The 20,442-nt window shown below is 37.9% G+C and overlaps 1 protein-coding gene across 1 annotated transcript; it reads right to left on the bottom strand.

Annotated features, from left to right (window-relative positions):
• Positions 1–3,999: 3,999 nt before the first annotated feature.
• Positions 4,000–20,003, bottom strand: LOC112961899 (calcium-activated chloride channel regulator 2-like). Its single transcript, XM_026057593.1, has 13 exons — positions 19,869–20,003; positions 17,199–17,349; positions 16,496–16,604; positions 15,421–15,589; positions 14,927–15,154; positions 14,029–14,256; positions 12,809–12,986; positions 11,253–11,359; positions 10,246–10,470; positions 8,379–8,649; positions 6,176–6,343; positions 5,287–5,523; positions 4,000–4,412 (listed from the first exon to the last, which is right to left on the bottom strand). The coding sequence occupies exons 1-13, from the start codon at positions 20,001–20,003 to the stop codon at positions 4,000–4,002; spliced, it is 2,619 nt and encodes an 872-aa protein (XP_025913378.1).
• Between the last annotated feature and the right edge of the window lie 439 nt (positions 20,004–20,442).

Here is a 20,442-nt window from a genome sequence, read left to right on the forward strand (position 1 = left end):
ATACTTCTGCTTTTTTGCATCAATAACAATTTTACTTTATCTAATATTTGCCTTATTCTATCATAAGTTGTTTGTTGTTGTTCCCGATACAATTATTTTTGCCCGCATCATTATTTTTCCCTGTATTTTAGCCCCTTATTAACTTTCTGCATTTCCAGTTTTCTCTCTTTGTTATTACTTCCTTTTCTCAAAGTCCTGAGTGCACTAAGAGGCTCTAATTGCCCTGCCCAGCCCAGCCCATAACAAACTTTCTTTGTAATCCTCTGACAACCTCCCCAGGTTTTAACTTCCTGTGTTCAAGATCAGCTCTGATTTGGTGCAACTGTGTAACCTTGGATCAAACTTCTGAGCAGAGAGCTAAATTGTGAGAAAGAGCCCAGAGGGGCCTCATCGGGTTTCCAACCATGACCTCTGCCTTTGGCTTGGGAGCTGCATTTCAGCTCCAGTCCTCTCCCTTGGTCCCCTTGAGCTGCACTGTAATATGTTGTGCCTGGCCTTGTATCTTGCGGATCTTGACATTGTCTTGCTGACCTGACCTCCTTGCTTGGCCTGCCTTGTGACTGCTGGTGGCTGGATGAAGTGGGTGACTGCCCCTGGATCTGTCTTTCTTGCCCAGGTGCACCTCTCATTGGTGAGGATGCTGCCCTGCCTGCCTTGCAGTCACCCTCAGCTCCCCCACTTCTCTATCCTGTGGAGCTGCCCATACTTGCTGCTCCCTAACAGCTTTTTCCATGTCTTCCTAACTTCTTCCTGTCTATTGCCCCTTCTAATTGGCTTCACTTGGGTTAGACTTCTGGATTTTTGAAATGTCAGCTCGCCTCAGATAACTTCTTAAACTTAATCATCTGGTCATACTGGTTTACTTCCCGAAGAAAACTTTTCCTGTTGCATTTAGTTGTAAATGCTTTTAGTTGTTTTGTTAAGTCCAAGCCAAGTAAGAACTTCAGACTCTAGACCAAGGAAACATTGTAGATCGAACACCTAGTTGGAAACATCCTGGTATGTCCAGTCATGTCCCCTTTTTTGACCTTTATGGTACTTGGCAGAACCTCCGTAAGTGAGTGAAAAGTATTTAAAGACTTAGATGGAAAGATTGTTTCCGTAAGTCTTTATGGGAAAGTCTGGTCTTGCTATTGTTTTTTGGTATTTTCTTTCCTTTAGAACACTACTCATCATTGCCCTCAAGGAACAGCCCATTAAGGGCAGAACTCTTCAAATACTTTTACACTAGCTCACTCCGCTCAGTACTACCAGATGCCAAAAGATCAAAGAAGGTGACATGACAGTAGTTAAGGAGAATCTGGAGAGATCTTGATCACTCATGATCAAGAGATATCTGATGAATGATCAAAATATGAAACCATGCACCTGTTAAGAGGCTGAATGTGCTGGAGAAATACTTTCATGTAGCTTTTTATGACCATCTTCACAGCTTATACCCATCCTGCCACTAGCAGTTCTATTCTGCTATTCATGCAGAGGAAGAAAACCGATGTTCTGTAAGAAAAAGCATTTCAGTTTCAGAATTCAGTTTTCATTCATCATGGAGTAAACAGTTAACACTTACTATCATTGGTCCAGTGTAAAAAGCAATTTTATTGCAATTTAGTAAGTGAAGCTGGCTATATTTATAGCTGAYAAATTCTAGTTTCTATTACATTTGGACAATAAATATGCTTCCTTAAAAGTTTCAGCTGAGGTTTGAGTGTGTTTAGTTAACTTGTAATTTACTCTTTACTTTTGCAGACACAATTGTTCCTTATCAAACATCTAATTGCACCACTAAGAGAATAAAAGTGTTTTCTCTAGATCCAATCTTCAAAGTTTAATTGCAGGAATGGGCACAATGTCTTAAAAATCTTGTTTCTGTAATCACACGAACACATTCCATTTTCTATTATTAGAGAACTACAAGGGAAAAAGTTGTTAGGAGTCTTACTACTTTGTTATTTTTGTTTCTTTATGCCTTGCTTTCTTGCTTGTCTGCTTGATTTTTTCCTGTTTTCTTTGCTTGTTTGACTTTGACCATAATAAAACTTATGCTTGTTCTTTCTTTCTTTGACTTTGACCATAATAAACCTTACACTTGTTCTATCCCTGTCACTTCAGCTTTCTCCTTGGATCAAGTTTTTTCTTTTTTTTCTGCTGACTCCAGTACCTCCCCTCTCTCCTCTTTCCCTAGTTCAATTAGAGAGGAGAGAAGAAAAAAGTTGTGATGGATCTCAAAGGGCAGAAGAGAAAACCTCCTAAGCAATCTGCAACACTTCACCCACTTCTGGGGGTGCGGTTTCACAAGGAAATCTAACACTGCTCTGTTTTCATTATCTTTTGCAGGAAACTCAACAGAGTTTTCAGCTGAATCAGAAACCTGATCTGATTTACCAAGATCACTTAGTGGCAGCAGAAGGAAGGTGGAAGCTGTGCAGCTGCAGGCAGGGGAGCAGGGTTGTGCCTTCCAGCTACAGCACCATGTCCCCCCAGGCCAGGCCAGCACTGAAATGCCACCCTGTGTCCTCCCTTCTCTTTGACCACTTCCTGTCTTCTGTCTGTTYGTTTCCCCCCTGTCTTGCCTATTTCCAACTCTACATTCAATGAATAACCCAGGATTTTATTTCCTTCATCTCTTATATTAGCAGAGGACTCTTCTAAGCCCTTTGGGTACCTGTCCTTGGATTAAGACTCAGATAAAGTGGAAATACATGACTTCCCTAATTCACAACTCCATAAAGAACAGGAACATTCAGGAGCGCTAACTAGCTCTGGTGGCTTCATGCTTATTCCATTTATAGCTTCTGTCTTCCTACTGCAGATTCCCTTGTCTTCTTTTGTTTCACCTTTTTGCCCTCAATTCTTCAGTTATGAAGAGGTCACAAGACTCCCTTCTGTCCCAGAACTCCATTTTCAGTCCTTTCCTTTCCTATGCCTTCAGTGCTTTTGTTCTTTCCCATCTATATTAGCATCAAAAAGCTTGAAGCACCAAAAGGAAATCTCTCTTTTCTATCAGACTATGTTTCTCAGCAGAGCATGTTTACTTCCAACTGCAGCTTCTAAAAACTGGGATGCTGTTGAGGTGGAGTAGCAGCAGCCACTGACACCTAATAGAGATGCAATAAGGAGATGGTGGCAAATAAATATTAGATTTTGGCACTGTGACGCAAACTGCCACAGACTGTACCTGATACAAAATGTTCTTTATGCTTCTGTATTATTTCAGAACAAAATCCGTTTAGTGATACAGAGTCTGTTCAACTTTGTTATATGTAACTCAATAGCCAATTCATATTGAAGGAACAAGTCAAATTTGAGTAAACATAGAGTAGATGTTCTAGAAGTTTCTGGGGGGGGTTTCTCTTAGGTAGTGGAGTGGTAACATGACCTAGATTCCTGATATAAAATATTATAGTGCCCTACCTTTACACAGGGTTTTACTGCAAGATAATCATTACATTTGCAATCTTACATTAAGGAAGAAACAAAGGTAACCCCACACATTACACATTTTAAGATCCTTCTTTTATATTTCTGTGTATATATATATATATATAAAAATGTATACACACACACACACACACAGAGCTGAATTACAGACACATTTATAGAAATGAAAATATGAGCTGCAGGAGTTCATCCTTGTTTTTTAAAAAAAGCTTTTTTTTAATAAGGCACATTATCTAAGGTATCTTGCTCAATTTAATCACAATCTTCATACTATAAGAATAGGCTATGACATTGCCTGGCATACATATAAGCTGGTAAACATATACTGCATCTATTCAGTACAAATTATTTACATACGATTTGTTTTAATGTAACCTGCCCTTCAGTTATAAAATTCATATACAACATGATATGACTATTAAATCACTGTGGCTTCATACAAATACGGAACGTGATTATCTGCTTATTCTTTTTTTCTGGTAGGACACCTATTTTTGCATGGGAAAGCGTCTAAACAAAAATTTAAAAATGGATGGAGGTCAGACAGGCTTGCACTTTCCATTAAAGCAACTTAGTTGTAGTTTCTAAAACAGTCTTTTTGTCCTTTTTTTTTAATAAACAGAGGGTTGTGCTTGCTGTAAGACAAACTACCACTGATAATCCAAAGACTAATAGCAATATTGTTGAAACACTAAACTCCATATTAGAAGAAGGAAAATCCATTGGGGGAATAAACATTACTGCCTGTGCAATGTTAGATAGCTCAGAGTAAAGAAGGACTTCATCAATGGCCCGTACAGCTACATAGATTATGGTGATGTTTTCTGTTGTAAAAGCTTCTGGTTTAAATGCAAATAGTTCTTTGTAACCCGCATGCTCAGGTGAAAGACTGGAAGCATTCACAAAAGTAGYGTTATAAAAGTTGTCCCTTAGTTCCAGAGGAGTTTCACTTGTTCTGATTTCATAACCTGCAGCTGAAAATACAAATATTAAAAGATATTGTCACCTGTGTGTTAGCTATCATTAAAACTTTTGATCTCTCTTTAGAAATACTTACTAACATCAGTTTCATTAGTCAGTTCAGCTAGTGGGAAAAATAAATACTGCATGGTAGATAGATCTGAAAAAACTTATTCTGCTACCTAAACTGACTGCTTGGATAATTAAACTTCTCACTGCGGCACAGTATTGAAATGAACAGATGGATGGAATGGAGGTCATCATGAACCCCACTGAGGTCTCTCAGTGTTCCTGACTTCACTGAATTTAACCTGCCTCTAAGTGAAGTGTAATTCCTATATCTGATACAACTCTGATGTGTTTATTTCCACTCTCTTTACATTCATAGAGTATGTCCTTCCTTTCCTTGAGTAGCAAAATATTACAATTTAGTAAAAGCGAGCCTTCCATCAAAATTGCAAGCACGGATTTTGAAATTTTTTCAAAACACCCATTCACTAATTAATTCTGTTTAAAATCTTTGCAAGAGTAGAGCAGGAACAAAGCCTGTAACCACTATAGTTTATAACAAAATCCCCACTGGTGTCAGTGAGACAAAATGCATTACAGATATTGTGTTGTGTGATGTATATCACACTGAATTACTAGAATGGCACACTTAAACCATTTCTAATTAACAAACGTGATTCTTAATGAAGAATGAGAAATGTTGAGTCTTTAGTTACTGCTACAAAGCCTGGAACCATTATTTTGCACACACAAAACCTGAGCTGGCATTTATAAAGGTGCTTCTGGGTGCAACAAAATACAGTGGAAATTCACTTAAAATTTACGCATTTTGCAATTTCACCTTGGGCAGGAGACAGGCTAGCAAAGGAAGAAACATACCTTGGCCTTTGTCAAAATCATCTCCTGGTGCTGTCCATGATAATACGACCTTATTGTCTTCTATTCTGGCATCAAGATCAATAATTTTGCATGGTGGAAACACATCAGCATAAGGTCCCACTGGAACTGCAGATATTATAAAGGAGCCTCCTGCAGCTGTTCTATGGAAACCTCCTCTTCTGATTTGAAGATCATTTTTAATAACTGAGGGTCTTGATGGGTTCATCTTGATCTTACCTAAAGCATTTAAAAAAAATGTTGATCAGTCTTAATTATTTGCATATTATTGTACTCTTCAGGTGACCTGAACCTCATCTCATTTATATTGCTTTCAATCTGAAAAATCTATTAATTTCAATGAAGTACAGTTATTTCCAGAGCAGTATCTACTTCAGTACAGTTTCAAGAGTAATAATTACTAAGATAATATTAATTTGAAGTAAGTGTGATTTGTTATAAAATGATTACAGGAGAGTTTCATTTACTGAACTATAATAGTTCTTTTAAGTTCAATTAAGAACTTTAAGAGTTCTTAATTTAAGATGATTGATTATAGTACTCTAGTTACTAAAYCTACAGCTATTCTTTTCACAGGCAAAACACAAATCCTTGTGCCTTACTGGCTGCTAAGGTCTATCTGTATTACATAGATACTGCTGTATTATAGTTGTTTACAGTCTGCTTTAAACATTGTTCTGGGGAATAGATATTTATTATTGTGTCGAAGKGAAACAGCTACATTCAGCATCTGAAAAGCATTTAGAACTAGTATCTCTTAGCTGGGATATCATTGATCTAATGCCTACTATTAGCATTTGCAAAGGGACTTGATGTATGCAGATGCTGGAATAAATAGCTACATGCTTTTCTCCACATTACTTTGCCTTACCATTTTCGWCATAACCTGGTATATACATGGCATGACTCCACCGCATTGCAGTTTGTGGTATGATAGTTCTGTTAGCTTGGACGTGGACTTTCAAGCTGTATCTGCCATTCCCAGGGAAAGAAAACAAGTACTTTGAATAGATACCATCATTCTTGACAATGTCAGAACCTAGATATAAAAAAGACATAATTTAACATCAAGCAAAAATTGGTGTGCTTATGTAAGCCATTTAGATTCATCTATGGAAACCAGAATGTAGAAACAGTAAGCAAATTCTCCTCTGACCTGCAATCTGTGCAGCTTCTCTAATTTTGATGGTGTGTTAAAAGTGTTCAAGAAGATTGCATCTGAAGTTGTCTTTTTCATTGTGTGTTAACTGAAGGAATAGCTACTTTCTTAGCAAAATCATCTGTTATTTTATAATAAAGCAAAAGAATATATTCCTTATTTCCTTAAAACCCTTCCTTGGAAACACACACAAAAAAGAGTTTCTTCGTACACATTATTCATTTACTATAACCACCATTGCAAATTGCTGGCAACACATCATTATTGGTAATCTTGACCTAATATAAACTCTGAGGCATATAGTATCATGGTTGTTACTGTACAACAGGGAATCCACATAGCTGAAAAAGCAGCTTGTATTATAAAACAGCTTGTGGTATATATTTTAAAAATTGGCATGGATCTCAAAAAAGCCAAATGCTTACCTAAAGCACAAGCGAATGTAGCTTGGCAACACAAGCATGCTATCCCAGGAGATAATACTTCTCCTGGAACACGCTCAGACAAAAGGCATTTTCAGAAATTACTGATGCAAATTGCATTGCAAATAATATAGGTAGACCAAGAAAGTTGGAAATTTTCTGAAGAAAATTATTTTCATTTGGGGAAGAGTAAAGTGGAAGATTCAGAGCAGAAATTACAGAGGTGTAGTATATTCAGCTGCCCTAAATGCTTCTTGAGGCCCTGTGCCTAACACTTCCTTCTGGCTGTCTCCAGACCATCAGAGATGCTGAGACAACAGGGTTTTGGTTGAGCTGCCCACATGCAGGGCTATGGTGCTGTTTAGGATGCCCTCAGGGATCTGGGACATCTGCATGGGGCTGACACATGTGGCTGCCACCGAGGAAAGAGCTGTGTCCCGAAGCAACAGCTGGAGGCCAGCCAGGATACCTTTGGGCACCGAGGCTGGCACTACTCGTTCACGCCTGGGCCACCGAGTTGAGCTCTAGGAAACTGCCCTGGAATTTAGGTGAAACAGGGTGACTGGATCTCTGAAGTGCTTGGTTTTCCTTCCTGAAAAGCAGTTCTCAAATATGCACTTATTCCCACATGGGATCACTTTAATGTTAATAGGACTCTGTGTCAGAGTCATTTCCACCCTTGCAGATTTCTGTCTGTCACTAGCCATGAAAATTAAACAAAAATTACAGCAAGTATATTAAATATGYGGTGGTACAAAAGGGAGAAGATTCATTATTGCAATCTCCTGATAGTTTTGTGAAATTCAATATAGAAATAACAATTTATCAAAATAGTATGAAAAATTACCAAAAGCTTGATAATTAGCTACTCTGTATAAAAATCYTTTCTAACAATAGGAGGGACTGTGGACAAAGGACTATGTTGCCTTGCAGCATGTTTAAGTAACCAGAGGGAAACTTCACATTTTTTACCTTTTATAATAATTTCTACTGTTGCAAAGCAAATGCATAAGGTATATAAATGCCTGAATCCAAATAATGATATTTACACCTTCTCCTGATAACTGTAAAATGCAGTGAAGCATAGGGCCTGCAGTTTTGCTTAGAAGTGCTTATTATTCAAAGCTCTGGGCCTGCTTACCTACTGAGAACATTTTAAGTTATTGAGCTTTAAAGGCCTCATCCTTCAATATGCTGAACCTCATCAGTTTGATTAGCTTGAATGGCAACTGATAACTAATGATACACAGCACAATTCTGATTATTGGAATGGTTCTGTGCATTTAAATTTATGCTCATAGATGATTTAAGATGAGAGCTTATCTAGAAATAACACCAATAAGGTCAGCTGTGCTCATGCACATTACCACAGAGCCGTGGCTACTTTGTCTCAGTGCATTACATTACACAGTATTCAGTAAAAATTGCAGTTAGGAGAGACCTTTAATTCTATTTTCTAGATATTTTCAAATGTATTTCAAGAGTCTTATTACCTGCTCCATTGTCAAAAAGTTCCAAGGAAATTGGATCTCCGTTCTCTGGACTGATAATGGCAGTCACATTTGCTCCAAGAATAGGTGAAAACCCTTGACTAACTTGTACATAGACAACCATTGGATTGGGATAGTCATTTATATCTTTGCTCATATGGGCTTTCACAGCCACRGCAGGTATAGTAGAATTTGCTGCTCGAGAAGTCACGATCATTGTTAGAACTTGAGGAGACAGGTGAATATTTGTCAGTGTGTATATCCATTCCCCTGTCTGAAAAGAAGAATTCAAACCTTTTAAAATGAAATAACTCTCTTTTGGATAATTTAATTTGTGCTTATTTAAATTCTGACAGCCTGTTTAAACTAACACCCTCTGAGTAGCTTTGTTTCTGTCAATGGGAATACTCAYAGATATGACTCAGTATGAAAAACTGTTTTGCAATTTGTCCTCCAGGCTGTTGTTCTGGAATGATTCCCTATGAGACCAAAACCAGCAATCTGTATTTACTTCCTTAACTTCCATGGACTACTTAGAGACTAAGGATTACTTTTATGAAAAAGGGYCTTCTTGTAGCATTGAAAAAATCAGCAACTCTAGTTCCTACTTTCTGGACACTCAGAAAAATAATTAGGAATGTATGTATTTTTAATATAAAGAAGAAGCACTGGAGTTCATTAAGTACAACGAGTTTACTAAATTAAGCAGGAATCCCTTTTGTAAATATTTCAAAAGGCCTTAATGTGCTCCACATACCTTGTTTATGTTTGTAAATGCTGCTTATTTCATCCCATAAACCTATATTTCACAAAACTCAAGGTATTTGTTTCAGTTAATATTTCTATTTTCTTCCTCATTAACTTTCATTTGTGAAACACAGATTCCCCAAAACTCTTCAAATGGAAAAGTGATGAAGAAATTACCATCAAGAGAGAGAGGAGTCTGAACCAAAATTCTTGGGGTTGAGTAAGGGGTTGTAGTTCAGACTTTTGGTACATTCCAAAATTTTAAAACTTTTCTAAAGAGATTTAGATCTCAGCTTCTGAAAGTTCAGTGTATTTGGTTTTGTTCATAGTGGTAGATAACACCATTATGAACATTTTAATTGATACAAGCATAGTGAATAGTGAGTTGAAACAGATCTAAGTCAGAAATGAATAAAATCCATACATTTTAGATACTGCTTCAGCTCCATCACTTCATATATCTATATCTATCTACATACAGTGTAAATTTCCATGTTCATATTCTGATGGAATAAGAAAGCAGCCTAAAACTGATCTGGATGAGAAGATACTGGACACATCCAGTATCTACTGGACACATCTTTATGAAACCTGTCCCCTCTGTGTTAAAAACTAGTGCATCTCATCTAGTTAATTCAGGCCTGCTTACCGCAATTTTAAATTAGATGCATAACTTGCTAGACCCAGAGTCAAATCTATGGCACCTTTTATCCACCAAAGTATGAAATTCTCTAAAACTTTTATAATGGAAAGAAGTTTCTATGTACAATATAGTAATTTTAAATGGGACTTTATAGATTAAATAACTCCCATGTAATGTTATATATTGTTTAGAGTGATAATGAGAGAAAATTGATCCACTGGCTACTAATAGGGTTCAGAAATTTGGAGATGAGTTGCAAATCAAGCGTAAGATGATAGAGATAAAACCTTAAGATAGTGCTCTTGAACCTAGCAGGAAATTGTTTGGCACATAGCAGTCATGATATCATAGTGTGGCAGAATAACATTATCTCATGCTGTTAAGTGATTCTACTTAACATAACTTTAATAGAATGCAAACAATGTGCAGTTAGGATGTTTCTCCCATGCTTAAAAAGTAAAAAGAGATCTTAAATTTTACCTCTGCAATTCCTGGAATCTGGAGACGAGCTACATGGAAAATGGAATCAATGTCAAAGTCCTTGTTGGTGTAGCTTTTCCCACTGGGATCAGAGACTGTGATCTCTGGCGGTTCAGCAGTTTGCCAAGTGGCTACAAAGAAGGTTTCTCTTCCCACTGTGCTATCAATAGTCACTGTCCTACGCAGTTGTTTGTACCCTCCAATACTGTCACTAGCACTTTCGATCTATCAGAAAGAACAGAATGAGTCCACCAGTTCTGAAAATCATGTATGCTTACAAAGAAGGGCATTCACTCCCATTTTAAATTATCAAATCTGATAAATTGAAAAGCCCCCAAAATACATACTAACTTTCATCTTCTATAATGATTTRGGCCTTTATTATCCCATTCACAGTAGTAGATTTTAGTAACAGCTCCACTGAATTGTGGAAATAACAGAAAAATAGGCCCAATRGCCTTCTTAAAACACTGAATTTCTATCAGATGGAGCTACAGCTACATGGGATACTGCTACTTTCCTGGCTGAAAAGCCATTCTACTGCTAGAGGAAATGGTCCTTGAAAAGACTGCAGACTAATTTAGTATGAATGTAGATTTCCATTTACATGTTCTTCCATGAAGAAAAACAGCAGCAATAAATAAACATGACTCTGGATGGAGACACTACTTCACCCTCATGAGTTCCTTAGATCAAATTGCCAGAAGTGACTCCCTGCTTTGCTTGAGGTTAAAATTATCTCTGGCAACAGTATAGAAAAAGGCTTACATATTCTACCACACAGTAGAATTTGAGGTAAATTACTACAGTTTGTCAGATTATAGAAAAAAAATCAGTGTTAATACAGCGAGCCTATCAACTTGCAAAGAAGGGACTATAAATCGAGCTGAAGTGGTCACCAGGAAAGAGGGAGCAGGACACCACCTAGATAAATTTGCTAAGTTCTATTTTTGTCAAAAAAACCCAAACCATGAAACAAAAACATTAGCTGTGCTTATAAGACAAACCTGAATAGATTGATTGAAAGTATCTCCACTTCTGGACAAAATTCCACTAAAAGCATCCAGTAAGTCACTGAAGTCCAGTCTTTCTGGGACAAAAAACTTCAACCCTCCTGAAACGGAGCACAGGTTTTATTTCAAATGTATTTATTTCATATTATACATGATACAAGAGTCTCAATCAGATTCACAAGATGCAAGTCTTACCACAAAACTCAGTGGTAGCAGGAAAGGAGGACAGCCGCCTCCCCTACCTGTGGACGCTAACCATCTTGTTAGTAAGAGTTTTCCCAGCAGTTTCAAAATGCCTCTTGAACTAGAATGACAATGTGAGCTTACCACTCTGTAATGACTTTTTAAAAATAATTTCACATTGCTTTAAGAAAATATCCTGGTAGTGCTGCAAATCCACTACTACTATTCTAACCAAGCAGAACAGGCTATCAAGTTGAAGACCTGTCTAGGCCACCTGCATGAATGAAGATTATTTTCAAGACACACACTCAAGGCCAGCTTTTTAAAAGCGCCTACGTGCATAAGTAAGAGCTGTGATCTTTATCCAGCTATATAAAGAGGGCCAAACGAACAATTAGCAGACACATTTGAAAATCTGTGCCTTAATCTCCAGTTCTGACCCTCTAATACACATTCATTTACAGAGTAAAACTCAGCCCTGTTCAAACAAGAAACCAGGCCTATAAATGTCTCTTTTAATTCCACTTAAATGCTCATATGGGCCTTATGAGCTAAAGTAAGTTTTACTGAGTTACTCAGGATAAATTCAAATAATGTATCCTACTGCTTTCAAATATCTGAAAGGAGTTTAAAAGCTTATTTTTTAAAGCAGACTTTCAAAATTTTTAAATTATTTAGAAAAGGTATCTAATAAAAAGACAGAGGATACTACTGTAAGACCTAAGAATCTAATCAATTCAAGACAAAGGCAGAAGGCTAAATATTTGCAATGAAATGTTAGAGTTCTTTGCACATTAAAAAATTACAAGCATTTCAGAAAAAAATTTACACCTAAGAATTTTGCAATATAGGTATTGATGAAATATGTGAACACTTATGGTAGAAATAGTGGCATATATGACAGTATTAGAAATTAACAACTCAAGTCTATGAATTAAGCAAAAGCTGTTCGTACATAGCACTTTCTCCTGCGAAATTAAGTCATTTGGATGCTTAATTCTCATTGATTTTGCTACAACCTAATACCTATTAAAGTCTAGGACCTAGACAACTTCTGTTTAATCTAGTTACCTGTATCATTGGTTTTCAATCTTTTTTTAGATTTGTGGATCCACTAGCATCACTGAGTGGAGACAGAGACTTCTTCATAAGGAATTTTACTCTATTGACACTACAGCTGCTTTTCTTTGGTACCTTTTGTTGACAACAAACTACATGGCTGAGACTCACTGCCTGAGATTGTTCAAAGAAGAAAGGTATTGGCAAGTTCTCAATTTCACACACATTTACACATAGACTGAGCTTTATTAGATGTATCTGAGCTGAATGTTTTCAGGATTGGAGTCATAGTTTGCTCCAATATTTACCTGTCTCTTTGGAGAATTGTTCGATTTCCTTAGCAGCAGAAGACCCAACAGTAATTGTATGAATGACTGATCCACTGTTAACCGTATCAGAAAAACACTTCTTCATACTACTATCTTGTCCACCTGTCACCAGTATAATCTCAGATCCAAATACATTTCCATCTTTCTTCCTGATGACCTGAGGCAGAAGGACCAGTATTAACAGAAGCAATAAATATCACGATCTGCCTTGTAATTAACTCTGACACTTTCCTCAAAAGAAAGTTAATCAGAACAAATGCCATGAAATTTAACCACTGTGTGGGTATAGAAATAACAGAGACTAAAATCAGAATATGCTGTATATGCATATATATGGACAAGGAGCGATACAGTGAACACCTTCTCCTTTACTTCCCTTCCCCTCAGGTATTTGTACARACATAAATCCTCATGGCAGAAGGCTGAGACTACAGACTCTCACTAACACAGAAAGTGAACTAAAATCAGAGGAGAAAGAACATTTTTGCTCCCAGATTTCTGCCTCATCTCTCTGACAAAGGTTTTTGCCCTGGTGGCAGGATGACTAAATTTCTTGTGAGGTATTTGCTGAGCTACTTCAGTACTTGATCAGGCAAAGGTAAACTGAAACAGGGAGATCTGGTGTTAATACCAAAAAAGCTGAAAGATGCATCAATAAGAGCATGTTAATGAATTGATATTGCAAAACAAGACAAAAAAAAMCAATAAAAATGTGGTTTTAGAGGATATAGGTTGAAGTTAGCAGATAAAATCCTGATTACTCACAGGCAGCAGAACTGCTGAGTATGCCAGCATGATTTTTTTAGAATTTAGAAATGAAATGGCAATCTGAACAGTAGAAGATAAAGCTTATATAGCTCATAAAAGTATGAACTGCCAAAGTTGAAAACTTTAAGAATATGTATCATTAAAATTTTCTATATATGTATATATAAAATTTAAAATCATTGCAAAGATCATATAATGTTATTTTTAAAGATATAGAGTTTTTAATGGTGAACTTTGGTTATTTTTCTTTTCATTATTACTAGGYGATACATGCATAATAAGTACACTGGAAAACTACTATAATTCTTTTCAAACAATACAATAATCAGTAGAAGATATTTGATGTGGCCAAGGAACAGAAATCCTCACAATTAAAAATGAAAGGATCCACACAAGAGGTACAAACAGAAATAGTGCACTCAATGCTTCACCTCAGATGCCAGTTGCAGCCCTGCACAAACATTTGTTCTCTCGCTCCCTGAAGCTGCAGGTAAGTATGAAGCAAGCTGTTTCCGTACATCATCGCTGACTATCTGACGCACATGAGTTTTGATCTCCCCTATGTGACTGAACATGACAATACCAACATAAGAATTTTCTTCCACAATTTGCAGTAAATACAATTCTGCTGCTTGATGCAATCGATTGATCCAGTTACCCTACATATAAAAGGAGTTAAAAGCAAACAGTTTTGTAAGTATATACAATGAAAGCTGCAAAATATGCAGTTAGCTAAACTTCCTCTGCAAAAATATCAACTTCTGAGAGACAAGTCACCTAAAATATTCCTTTTTGCAAATTCCAATATTTTGATTAGAATACAAAAACCTAAATATGCTCTTCAGCTTATTTTACTGAAGATCAGCCCTAGGTAATCAAATGCTTATGCCAGGCACTGTGGAATAGTAGTTGTCTTCAGACCTTTGAAAGAGAGACATCTCTTTTCTGGAATGTTTTTTCCTCCCATCTTGCTTCCTGCCCTTCCCACTCGCATCCATCTTCCTCATGCTCCTGGCTCCCCCACCTACACACTTGGGGTGTAACAAGCAATGTCCTTTATTCCTCTCAAAATCTTGCCACCAATATCCAGCTGGTCAGTATTCAGCAACTCTATCCTGGCCTAAGTCATGTCAGGAGAGATCCTGACTCCCCTGCTCCCAAAAGAAAAGAAAACTCTGAACTCTGTCACTGCTGAGCTGATTCCTTGCATCTGTAGCCAAACTTCTCCATCTCTATGTAGAGAAGAATATTTCTAGATATCTAGTGTGTCTGAAAACCTAATACAGAAAAGTAAAATGTGCAATGAAATGTATCTGAATATGAACTTACCCCAGTTATAGTCTTAGAAATATCAAGCACTAAACATATCACTCTGTCTCTCTTCTGCAGCAATGAGAAGACGGGAGGAGTAATGTGGCTGGTGTTGGTCATTGGAGGGTTATTTTTAAAATCTGTAGAGTTTTTAATTACTTCCCATGTGCTTCTGTAGTCACACATTCGATTCTGCAGATTGGGTGCTTCTCTGTTATGGTTATGTTCATCACAGAATTCAGMCACCTCAAATGGTAAACAAATAGACAAAAATCAAAAGTAAGCAACAAAAGAATAATAGAAATAAAAATAGGGATGGAAGAGAATCTTTGCTGATGGTTCTTATTTATAGTTAAGACATCAGCTATTACTCAGCTTCATTTACATTGATAACAGTATACATTACAGTGTATTTACTTAGATAAAAGTTGAAACAAATGTAACATTTCTAGAAGAAGGATGATAAATTTGCATAACATTGAAAGAAATTGTTTTTATGTGATTGTACTTACTGATGATAAACTTTGCATATACATTATTGATGATACTGCAGTTTGATTTCTCTCATGAATAAATGCACATCCTTCCTTAAAAAGCCCTGTGAGCTTATTAATAACACAACTACCTTCAGCGCAGGATTTTTTTTCACAGACATAGATGCCAGTAAGATCAGAGGAACACCTAGGGATAAAACAGAATGCATTTACACTTAGAAATCCCACCCGGATATCGTGCTAACATTAATGAGGCTTGCACTGTGCTCTGCACTCTGCCTATGCAAAACAAGTTATTATTGTAGAAACATATGAATGTACACCGCAACGTGACTCAAGAAAAAAACATTGATTTCTTTACTTTCCCATCATTTTAGTCTATTGACTGAGAAGAAATATTACAGTTATGGATGTAAAGTATTACAATTGTAGAAGTAGCCTTGTTCATTCAGTGGTTAATGCTTCAAAATGCTGCTACACCCTCGAAAGCTGTTAGATGGTTTCCTGGTTTACCACGGGCACAGGTGCTTGCTCAGTGGGTTCCGCCTCAAATACGCTCTGACAACTTTGTTTCTCAAGGCCCCATTTGGCCGCACGGGTGAAGAGTGAACCAGGCACCCTGGTGCTCAGTAGTGAGAGCACGGGTGGAGTTGTGCAGAGGCAGCAAACCTGAAGAAATGAATCTGAGGTGAGAAAGACCAAAGTTTGCAGTGTACTCAGAGCACAGAGAGGGGAGGCAAGAAGAGGAGGAAATGCTTGGACAGACAAACACCACGAGCAAGGGGAAAGGAGCATTTCTGAACAAGCTCTGTTTCCTCTCCAGTGGCAGAGTACAGAAGTGATTTAGCCTCCAGAGTCAGTTCAGAAAAAGGTAATTTCACTATCACTGCTGAACCAGCAACAACATAAATGTGTAAAGATGGATGTGGAGAAAATCACATGAACTATTCATAAAGTAGGAAAGGTCTTTAATGAGGAATAAAATAAGGACTAAAGGGAAAAGGGGACACCTGAAGGGTTAATAGAAGCATACCAGTCAGGTTTCTAAAGCCCACCAGAATGGGCACCTAGAAGGAATAAAATGCTGAATTACCTTGTAACTTTAACCTGATTCTGCCCAGTTACATAAAAAGGTCTGTCGCTGTCATACTCATCAAACACCCCCCAGCGAAGGTGGGCCCACTCGTGGGTAAAGACTCGGCCTGCGGGGAGAAGGGAATGGCAAATACACAGCAGCTGTAGACAACTGTTGTATCACTGTATGCAAAATCAACCAGCAAAGTTATACAGTGGACTTTCTGCACAGCAGCTATCCAGCAACCATCAGCCCTTTTTAATATCAAGTAATTAATTTTGGTGGCTAAGTGTGACTAACTTTAAATAACACCATTTGAATGTTTTAGCTTTTATGTATTTTCAGATTGGCTTCTTTTTTCGTAATGTGTTTGAGCTGGAATTCAGTCCATAGAAATGTATGGTGAAATGGTGATTTTTTAAAATATAAACCTACATGAGAGTAAAGCACACATCAAATTGTAATTAAATATTTAAAGTTGTAGGTGAAACTAACTGCAATGAACTGGTGCTTCCTTTTCTATTAGACACAATACTAATGGATTAGGAACAAAAGACTATCTTTATGAATTTAACAAAGGTTTTGCACAGAAGTACTCTACAGAGAAGTGTGCAGAAAATGTAGAGGAAAGTGTTAAACRATGCAGTTTTCAGTATTCTTCAGTCTTTTGCTGTACACAACTGAGGAAAAAGCAGAAAATTAAATGTTTTAGGGAATTTACCCCGTGAGCCATAGATATCCAGCAAATAATCATTTACTAGGAAGTTAGGTGTGAAATGGATATATTTTCCCATCTTTCCACATGCTCCAGGTTGCAGGGTATACGGGTCATCTCCATGTTTCCAATAAGGAGGTGCCACTATGACATCTGCCTAAAAATACACAATAGTAACTTGATTAAGGGTAGAAATATTTTGTGGGTTATGTGCACTCTTCCGTGTAATACCTAACCCATGACCAAGCTCCTAACTTCTGCCACAGTATGACTAACAACAATATTGCAGGTAGATTTCCCAGCAGCATAATGAAGCCTTGAAGTGAGAGAATACTGCATTTATTCCTCTATTAAGGCTCTTTGCATATTAGGCTCATTTCTTAGAAAAAATAGAGACCTTTAACTATAGTAGTAAAATAGAAAGCCACCGATTTGGCAAGCACTTTTATCAGAGGCAAAGTTTTCTTGAAAGGAGTGTTCCTCTTCTGACACATAGCCAAGTTCTTCCTTTCGGTACTGCTGTTTCACATCTCAGACTTTAAAATCAAGTAACTTACTTCAGAATTATTCTCAAGCCAGATGTTGCCAGGTTTTGGTAACAAGCTGATAAGAATTAGTCAGAAATACCTTTGTCAATATTTTTCTTCAATATATTTTTTCCCTGATAGAGGAAAGTTGTATTTTGTGCAGGATTGCAGCCAGGCTGCCTGCACTGATAGGTGGGACAAACAGGAACAAGGTTTAATGTTGTCAGGTGCACACTTCCAAACCATGGTGGGATATAGAGAACAGCAGGCCTCTGAAGGAGGGAGGAAGAAGAGGGAGTTGGTACTTGAAAATGAGAGGTTTTGGTATCAAGGCAGAATGGGAGGCAAACCTGAAAATGGCTCTGTTAYCCTTCCACTCAGACTCTGACAGCTACAAGTGAAGGAAGATGGCAAGCAGAGAAGCAAGGCTGCATGTGCTCARGAGTGCACATGTAGCAGGGTCCAAAGGGTTCGTCTGGTACAGTGAATGTGAATATGTCATAGCCAGTGCATAAAAATCAAATTTGTTAGGTGTCTCTGGTTCATTCTGCCTCTCAAGGTTCGACTGTGAGGAGAACAAGGAAAAAGTAGCTTGGGTCAGGAAAATTAATGGACTGTTCATCTTTAAAGTCAGAAAGGTCAATTCTGTGCACTCTCTACCATGCATGTAGCTAAGGTCTCCTCCATCCAACTTGTAATATGCATATGAACCCATGGTATGTCTTTTAGAGGGCTATCTTCTTTTGATTTAAAAGCAGCGAATGACCACCAAACAAAAGAATCCACCACTTCAACACATTTTTCCTTAACAGTCATTAGCCCTTTCTGTTAAAAATTGTGCCTTTGTTCTAATATGTATGTAACTGCCTAGGAAGAACTGTTGCAAAAATTAAGTGGACTCTCTTACCAGAAATCTTACTGTTTAGATTGCCAGAAATGTAACTGAATCTCTCCAGTAGCTCAGCTGAGCTACTTAGTCTCTCACAGTAAGGCAGATTAGCCAGATCTGAAATAATTTCTGTTGTTTTCTCATGGCGGAAGTTGACACTGGTGTTGGAAGAATATGTTGGGACAAAGTTCAAGCAAAGCAAACTTCTGCCTTGCTCTAGGGATCTCCAGCGGCCACCTGTAAGTTGAGGAACCGTTCTGATTTCTAGGTGCCTTTCAAGTGGAAACAGGCTTTTTTCTGATGACTAATACATTTTTGTAAATTATTGTTGATATTATTACACAGTCTTGTAAAAGAATATTTTGTAACATGTCTGCTACAAATATCTGTTACCTGGGGGGCTGGTCAGTAAGTACCAGTGGCCTTGCAAGTAGATAAAAGATATATTACTCTGCATCCTATTTCCTGGATTCCAGTTACATGAAGTTTTGAACTAATGGGGAAAACTGACCAACTGTTATGAACTAGCCTCCACTTCTCTGTCTCTGTCTCTGTAGCAATGAGCTGTCTTTGTTCCTCTGATTTCCTTGGATTTCTTGCCAAGCCCTTCCTAAAGAGTCTTTGAAACTCCACCTAGACAAGTATTACTGCTGTCTTCAGCACAATTGTGAGCCAGGAGTTTAGAGGGATGATGGGTTAAGAAAGCAACAGAAAGAAAAGAAAAACATTGGAACTTACAAGTAAAGATTTCTGAGGTGTAATAAATACGAAACCAGAGAAATAAAACTGAATATCAACAAGGATGTCTGCCAGTCACAGGCCAGATTTCTAAAATGATTAACCTGCTGACAAGGACCTCATTTTTGGACTGTGATGGATTTAACCTGGTGCTCTTAYGACCCAGCACTCTCTTGTTACTCATTTTTAACCGAGGGCATGGTAGGGCCCTATGGTATTATTGATAAACACCATTATGATACAACCCTTAGTATACATGATAATTTACTATAATTTAGAACAGAGGGTGGCTACTACTGAGACAGAACAGACTATAAGGAAATTTTTCTGTTTGCTGATGCTCATTACTTTCACATTTATTAATGGTTCACAGAACACAATTTTGCYTTTTCTTAGGGACATTCTCACATGATTACTTTTTTATGTCACTTTTTAAAATCTTGGGTACATTTGGGTGCACTAATAAATGTGTATAAAAGACCATATTACACTCTATTCCCTAAGACAGGCTTTGAGCTTTACCGTGTCATAGGACTCGTGCTTTGGTGTCTCGTAACTCTTCTCCGTCCACGTCGGGGGTATCAGAATCCTCACGCTCCTGAAGTGGACTCTGCCTCTCGTGGCATTGAACAAATAGAAAGAAGCCTCGGTGATCATCTCCTGGTAAGCATGCAATGAACAGAACAGGCTGCCTGCGTCAACGGTATGTTTGTTCAGCGAGCTGTGTTTTATTAGAGCAGTTGCCGGCCAATTTCATAGAAAAAGCACTAAATGACCTGATAAATGAAATGTAATGATTCCACCTTACTCTTCGGCAAGATTTCCCATTTCAGGAAACCTTTAGAAAGTCTCATTAATTTTCCCAACTCTTTTTGACGTTGATATAAACATTAACGGTAGTCGCTTCGGAGATCGATAAAATGAGTCATCGGGGTGGCGGAGGCTGGAAGGGAGCAGCGGGGCCGGCCGAGGGGCCGCCCCACCGGCGACAGCCGCAGGTGCCCAGCCCTGCCCTGCCCTGCCCTGCCCTGCCCTCGGAGCCGCCGCCGCCGCCCGGAGCGCCGCGGCGCGGGGTGCTCGTCGCCGGCGCTTTGCC

Source organism: Apteryx rowi, unplaced genomic scaffold, assembly GCF_003343035.1.
Source record: "Apteryx rowi isolate R43461 unplaced genomic scaffold, aptRow1 scaffold_14, whole genome shotgun sequence".
Lineage (NCBI taxonomy): Eukaryota > Metazoa > Chordata > Aves > Apterygiformes > Apterygidae > Apteryx > Apteryx rowi.